The sequence below is a fragment of the Xiphophorus hellerii genome, chromosome 24 (genome assembly GCF_003331165.1).
Source record: "Xiphophorus hellerii strain 12219 chromosome 24, Xiphophorus_hellerii-4.1, whole genome shotgun sequence".
Lineage (NCBI taxonomy): Eukaryota > Metazoa > Chordata > Actinopteri > Cyprinodontiformes > Poeciliidae > Xiphophorus > Xiphophorus hellerii.
Genome location: NC_045695.1, coordinates 1900823 through 1908895, shown reverse-complemented (window position 1 = coordinate 1908895; position 8073 = coordinate 1900823). Strand labels below are relative to the sequence as shown.

Sequence of the window (8073 nt, the reverse complement as noted above, 5' to 3'; positions counted from 1 at the left end):
AGCCAAGATACTGCGCAGAACCCTCAAGCTCCCAGGCCTCTGGTAGAGGACCCGAGCTCAGAGGATAAGAACCACCCGCGGTGGGTGAGAAGGGAATTTTTTTTTTTTTTATATATATATATATATACATATATAGTATATTTAAATAGAATGTTGTAATTATCTAAGGTTTTGCTCACCAAGCTGTCCGTGTGTATGCGCCTGGACGCATACACATGGACACACAAAAATATGCTCTTTTGATGCTTTACGTTTACCCAAGCAACCCTGCAGTTCTACAAATGGAACTCTAGAGGATATTAGGTCATGTTGAAGATGAAGTAGCTGCGCCGTAAACAAGGTTTCCTGGATATTTTAGTCTGACACTCAAGACTGGTAAAGTGTGAAGACCACAAAGCAAACATGACATTTAGATCTTACAAACCCCGACTTGTTGCAGAAAACAAGGCAGGAAGTCCCATCTGCCATGACAACATGCCGTCATGCTGCTAGCTTTGTTCTGACATAAGATGGTGCAGAAAATACATGTTCTAATTGCTAGTAACCGTAGTAGTTGATTGTTTTTGATTTTTAAGCAAACCTCTGACCCATCATGACATTCAAACTGTAATGCTGAGATGTGCAGAGATAATTCTGGTTTGTGTTCTGTTGTTTCAAAGTGAAGCCGTCATGCAGACGCATTTCCCTTCCAGAAAAAGTGTCACATCCTCTTGAACCACTTTGAGAGATGAGAATTTGTGGCTTGAGTCGCCCAATAAAAGTTCAGAGGACAGTTGAGACGACCTCAGTTCAGAGCAGCAGCAGATGTTGCATCGATAAGCTGGTCAGATGGATGCAGTGAGAGTCGGCCTTTTACTGCTACTGCCATGTGTTGCATGCTTTATGAACGGCAAAGGTAATGTTGAGGTTGAATTTTCTTTAAAAAGTATTTTGAGTTATTTTTCACAACAAATTTACCCTTTCTGTTAAGTTTTAATGATATTTTTTTAAAGTCCATTATTACAGCAGTCAGACTATCTCATGCATTGTTCTTTCCTGCTTTCAGGGACTCTTGTGAAAACAATCGGGAAAGAATCTGAATTCACTCCAATCTGCACCAACGAAACATCAAATATCATCATGTTGATCATTTGTAAGATCAGAACGGAGAGAAGCGGTGGAGAGCAGTGCAGTCTGCGGTATAAGAACGAAGGCGACTTTGTTCATGAGTGTGACTCCAGGTTTTCACTAAAAACCAGGAATCAAACTGTGTTTCTGCACCTGACCAGTTTAACAGCAGCTGATAGTGGGAACTATTCCTGTGAGTGTTCAAATCTTGATGGAACATATTTTCTTCATCTCAGCATCACAGTAAATGGTGAGCACATTTTATATTGCTTGTGTCAAACTTACAGTAACTATTTATTCTCAAACAATGTTTGTTTTATTTCCAATAGGCTCATTTCCTAATAATAATTCATCAGATGAAGTTTGGAGCCAGTCTGCAGGAGTGACTCTTCCTTCTGCTTTGACTGCTGCAGTTCTCTTAATTTTCATAGTTTCAGTTATTCTGGGATTTATTCACAGAAGACATCCACATCGGTGAGAACCTAATTCAATATTCATAATTTCTTTTTTCTTTTTTTACTCAGACTCATGTTCACAGTGTCAGCAATATCTTTTTAACGAAAGAATTGTTCTTTTGTCTGTAGTTAAGAATAAATCCGGCCGCTGTCTCATTGCTGCCGTTTCTGTCTTCACTTGAGTTATTGTATCGCTGAGAGACTGAGCTCTACTTTCATTTCCTGTCTTATATAAGTCACTGTAATAATAATCCGATTATTTATAACTGTTGTATTTCCCAACAGAGGGCAACCAGAATCATGCAGACATAATCTAGAGGAGGTAATTTACATAAAAATCAATGGATGCATTTGATTTTATTTACACATGCAGATTTTAAGCATGTCTTAAACTTCTACAATGTGTTTTGTTCTGCAGGACTTGACTGAAATTGAGCCGTACAGCTCCTACACTCAGAAGGAAAATTCGCTTTATTCAACAGGCATATTGTACAGCTGTCAAATTAATTCTGACTATTCAAATATTTTCACTTGAACAGACAACTTTGCCTTCACTGCCTTTGGCTGTCGTTTAATTTGTGTTTATGGTAATTTCCTTGTGGTTTATTTATGTTCAATACATCTTGCCATACTCAGTAAATTTCCTTGTATTCATTAATGTTGGAATGTTGTTGCCATATAAGCTAATTCCTTTGTGTTTCATTTCTTGTTGTGTTCTGTTATTTGTGCAATTGGATTTAGTTCTCTGAGATCACTGTTGATCTTTTCCACTTGATTTGTAGTTTATCTCGGTTGTAGTTTCTGTTCCTGGACTTCCTCTCTCAGTTTCTCCGTTTTCTGCTTGCCTCAGCTGTACAACATCAACTTTGATTGGTTCATCTGGTTTATCTGTCATTTTCCACTGCCGCAGTACAAAAGCTCGCTGGTTCTCATTGCTCATTGCTGGACTCTTCAGTTACACTTCTCTTTCTCGTCCATCAGTTCCATTTTCCTTTCTCTTTTATAGGGATTTTTAATTTTATTTAATTTTTTTCCCATCATTAAAAACTCTCAACTCAGCAACTAGAACATTTTGTTCAACTTAATGTTAGATGATGGCCATTTTTTTTTTTATTGTGTTCTTTAATAAAGCAGAAGTAAATATCTGTTTTTACTGCATTGAGTTTTATGATGAGTGAACTACTGTCTGATGTCCACCAGGTGGCTCTCTCGCCTTATTTCAAGTTTTTAATTCGTCCACTGGAATGGACATGATATTTTTCTCGGATTAAACCAATAAAAAAATGAAGGAATTTGTTATTTCCATGTTACAGACTGGTTTCTTATTGAACAAAAACAATGAAGTTTAGACGCTTGATACTAATAAGTTTCAGGCATCAGACATATGAAGCGAGAGAAGGGGAGGAGTAAGCATCTGTTTTCCATCAAAAATATAAATTTATGTTCATAGCATCTTTAAAAAAATTACTCTCAGTATAATTTTAAGTATTTCCAGTCATATTATTTGAAGGTATTTAGAATTTTTTTTCTATCATGAAATCGCAGGATTTTTAAAAAAGTTTCGTGTTTTACACACAAACTGATTATCGGCAGGTGCAAATCCACACACTGATGCTGAACAGTAGCATATGTTCTCCAGCTTATAAATAAGCGTTTATAAATGTATTAATAATCTCATCTAAAGATTTTAGAATGTAGTTGCGGGCCACTACCACTGGATGGCAGTAGACGGATAAAGCTCAGGCGCAAACATCTGAAATAAAAATATTGGTCAATCATAACAATATAACATTTTAAAAACATGGATTTTTAAAATCATATTATTTCCTATTATTTCTAAAGAAATGTTGTTAGATTTTTTTATTGCCGTGATCTCAACAAGCTGACGTGTATCCTTAATAATTATATTTTTTATTTTTCTGTACCCTGATGCTCCTTCAAAATAAAAACACCGGAAATAGGTAATATTGTTGTTTGACAACGGAAGTTAAGATTCAAGTACATCTAGCAGTGTTATTATTAATTAAATAGCACCACTTGCTTTATTTTCTGTCTAAATAACATTTCAGCTTGTTTCTTTTGACTCAAAAGTTAGTTAACGTGCCTCATGGAGTCGGTTTCTAGCCGTTTTTGCAGACACATGCACATTTGTGGCCTGCTGGAGGTCATTTTGCAGGGGCTCAGGCTGCTGGGTTGTTGCCCTCCTACGGCCTCCTCCACGTCTCCTGGTGTACTGGCCTGTCTCCTGGTAGCGCCTCCAGCCTCCAGATTCTATTTGCACCACAGCATGTGGAATTGATTGTCAATCAGTGTTGCTTCGTAAGCGGACAGTTTCTTCACTCGATGGTGTGAGAAGTCATTTAACCAAGTGGTTACAGTACCAGTTTCTACATGTTTGCATCAACTGATCTTCTCTGAGTTGAGTTGAAATTTTCAGAATATTAGGTCGTCAGAATTTTAAGAATATATATATATAATAGGTGGAAAACGTTTAGAAATATTACAAAACCAACCTCATTTTACATACAGACATTTTATAATCCCACTGGTGCAAATAGCCGTCTCTTCGACTATGAAAATTTGAGGAAGATGTTCTGACACAAAATGATCAACCTCTCATTGTGTGTCAAGCCCTAGTCTGACATATTTGGGCCAAAAAGTGATAAAAAAAAAAAAAATTAAAATAAAGTCCAATTTTCTGTTTTAACATATTTGGGGGTTTTTTTGACTGAACTCTCATTAAAATTAAAAAATGTTTATAATTTTAACTTTTTCTACAAATGTCAGCAGTGTGCTCCCTTTATTTTGCAAATGTAGAATAAAGACATTGGCAGCACCAAACTAGGCTTCTGCTTAGCGCATTTACGCCAGCAGGGGGCACCCGAGGGTACTTACAGTCTAAGACAAAACACCTGCCTCAAAGCTATAAAGAGGTCACTTAAAATTGTTATCTAAGAAGTGGTTGGTTGAGGAAGGGCGAGGAGAGTAGGGTGTGGAGTGGCTGGAGAACGCGTTTTTTTTTTTAAAGTGAAAGCGATTAAACGTTATCTGGCGAGTAATAAGTTGAATTTAAAGGTGGTTTTTGGCATAATCTAGAATGTGAGTGGATCAAGATGGCTGGTTGTAGTGGGGGGCTTTCAGAAGATGAAAATATGGACACAGGATGGTCTGTGGTAGAAAATAGAAGAGGGGGAAAAGATAAGGTTAAAAAGGGACTAAATGCTGGTGAAAGATCTCTTGAGGATGAGGAAGAAAGAGTTGAAATAAGAAAGAAAATAATGAAGGAAGATTTTATAGTCATTAAAATTTAAGGCTGGGCAGGATATGATTGGAGTAAGTCCTATCAGTTTGTCAAATGGATTTAAGAAAGTTATTGGAGATGTAGAACTAGCTAAAGTCTTAAGGGATGGAAGCCTATTTATCATTTGTAAAAATGCTGAGCAAAAGAATAAGGCCCTAAAAGTACAAATGGTGTGTAAAAAAGAAATGCTGGAAAGAAAGGTAGTTGGGGAAGAAAGAGGAGTAAAAGGGGTAATATCAGGGATTCCTGTAGGAGAAACTTGGAGGAGCTAAAGAAAATAATAAAAGGAGGAGAGATTACAGGCATCAAGCGATTACAGGCTTTTAGGAGTGGGGAGAAAATGGACAATACATCTACTACTGGATTTCAAAGATAGAGTTCTGCCTGATAAGGTGATGATTGGTTACATGAGCTTTAATATAAGAGCTTATATTCCACCACCTCTCAGATATTATAAGTGTCAACGGTATGGACATACTGCAAACGTTTGTAAAGGGAAACAGAGATATGGTATGTGTGGAAGTGAACATCCTTATGGTGAGTGTGGAAATAATCCTGTTAAATGTTTTAACAGTGGAGGAAGTCAAACTGCAGCATATGCAGGGTGCATGGTAAGAAAAGAGGCAGCTGAAATTCAAAAAGTTCAAACTGATAAGAGAATTACTTATGCTGAAGCAGTGAGAGAAGTGAAGAATAATGATAATGATCCAAAAACAAATTATGAAAGAATTGCAGACAATAATCAGTGTAATATTACATTGGAAAGTTTTTTAATGCCAAAGATTTATCTTGGGAAAAAATCCATGATGAGCTTCAACATGAAGAAGGATCATCTGAAAATGAGGCTTCTCAAATCATCACATAATTCTAATATTACAATGGAAAGCTCAAAGTTTAATAGCTAATGGTCAGGAATTTAAAGGCTTCATTAATAATCTAAATACAAAACCAGACATAATATGTATTCAAGAAACATGGCTCAAGTCGTCATTGCAGTTTAGTGTTCATGGTTACTCAATCTTGCATAAAGACAGAATAAATGGGAATGGAGGAGGCTGTGCCATATTTGTAAAGGAAAATATAAAATTTATTCAGCTCCAAATAATATCAGATTTAGAAATTATTGCTGTAGAAATTTGGACAAATGATGGGAATATTAAAATAATAAATTATTACAATCCTTGTAAACAATTAGAAAAGTTAAAACTTGAAACAATCCTAGAGACTGGACAGGGAAAATAGTTTGGTGTGGGAACTTCAATGCACAAAGCACTTAAACTACCTTCATTTCATCTTTACCTGAGTCTACAAGCGTCTGCCTCACCACCATTTCATGACAATAACAGATAAATTGACAGTGTACAGGTGAATTAATGGCTATTTTAATGGCTTTAGAGTGGATTGAGGAAACGAGAGAGAGGGAGGTTTTAATTTGTTCAGATTCAAGTAGTGCATTAATAAGTATTCTAGAGATAAATTCAGAATCAAGACAAGATATTATATTGGATATCAGTCACTCAATATTTAGGATTAAAAATTATGGTTCTCATGTTAAACTAGTTTGGATCCCACATTGGTGTGGTAGGAAATTAGTTGGCTGATAGTTTTGCTAAGAGTGCTGCAAAAAAGAATATTGTTGATTTAAATATTAAAATAAGTAAAAATGAGGTAAAGAATATTATTAAAATGTATATCAAGAAGAAATGGCAAAAACAATGGGATAGAGGAGGCAATGCTACTGTAGGTTTTATTATAGTATTCAAGAGAGGTGTTACTTAGAGATTTAAGTAGGAATAAAAATAAATTAGATATTAGGGAATTGTTTCAGAGATGATCTGGGAATGTAGTTTTTAGCAGTATTTTTTGTTTTCTAAGAAGAACTGGCATTATGGGGTGATTATAATAGGTAAACGATCCATACTCCAATCTGGAAGGTGGCGGTAATGCACTTATAAGTTGTTTGCCAACCGCCATAAAAATAAAAAGAAGTTATCTAAGAGGTTTGATTCATAAAAGAGACAAGATTTTAAATTCAAAATATTTTAATATTTAAGGTATTCAAAAAATAATATACATTTTGCAAATATCAACCAAAAAGGAGAGGCGAAGGCAGTGCAGCCACTTTGGATTGTCTAGCGGAGTCGGTTTATTACATAACACATATCAATGTATTTATCAAGCAGCCATATTCAGTGATCAAGCAGGGGAAAATCTAAGCAACGTCTTTGTGATGTCGTAACTGGAAAATCAAGTTCTCCTGAAAGCACCTTAAAATGTTTTGTTGGCTCTGAAAAACAAACCGTTTTTTTCTCTGGCAGCTGATTGGCGGAGCAGCCACACCTGTGTGCAGTTGGAGTCTGAGGGACTTTTTGTCTTAATCAATTCATTAGATTAGAAAATATATATATATATTGTTAAGTTGTAAAAACTGGGAGCGACTTTCAGTAATATTTAATGAATAATTTGTGTTTGTTACATAAAACAAACGAGATTGTAGTTTGAGATCTTAATCAAGCAAGTTTGGAGGAATTGAGATGCATTTTGCATGTGTTTTACATCAGAGCCCCCTAGTGGTGGGGTCGTGATAATACTGAGAGAAAAAGAAATGTGTTTGTCAAAGTTGTACGTTTTCTGTTTCAGCATATTCCAGTTTATGCAACTCTGTAAAGATCCTTCTAGTGAAACCCAAACCTCAGTTTTATCCAGCAGTAACTGACACAGACTGAGGTTGGCGTGTTTTTCCTGTTTCTGATCAAAGTGTGGATTGGACTTACTGTATGAACGTGGTTTTGAGCTTGAGGTCTTCCTCATACTCATTTTTTGTTGTTGATGATTCAGGATTTCAGCTCGAGTTCCCCACGGACAGAAACAAAAGTGAAAACTCAAGTTTTGCATTGTAAGGAAGCTTTTTTATATTTTAAAGCTTCTTGTTTTTGTTTTGGGTTTTTTTAAGTGAAATTTGTGCTACTTTTGACTACAGAACAATCAGACAACCTATATGACAATATGTATTTGTGTTCATTTTCTATCTGAGTGAAATATATGTCACAATTCTGGGATGCTTTTCATCTGCTTTCATATTTTGATCTTACCCAACCAGTTTATTAATTCCTGTTAGTTTGTTTGTTCTTACTTTGTATTCTGTGTGCATTTTACAGTGTATAACTAAAACTGATTCTCTTTTTTTACCCCTCTAGGGGGTATTTTTGT

At 35.7% G+C, this 8073-nt stretch overlaps 1 protein-coding gene across 1 annotated transcript; it reads left to right on the top strand.

The window, feature by feature from the left end:
• Positions 1 to 564: 564 nt before the first annotated feature.
• On the top strand, positions 565 to 2861 carry LOC116716199 (uncharacterized). Its single transcript, XM_032557095.1, has 5 exons — positions 565 to 895; positions 1046 to 1357; positions 1437 to 1581; positions 1848 to 1884; positions 1981 to 2861. The coding sequence occupies exons 1-5, from the start codon at positions 829 to 831 to the stop codon at positions 2095 to 2097; spliced, it is 678 nt and encodes a 225-aa protein (XP_032412986.1). The 5' UTR covers positions 565 to 828; the 3' UTR covers positions 2098 to 2861.
• Positions 2862 to 8073: the final 5212 nt, after the last annotated feature.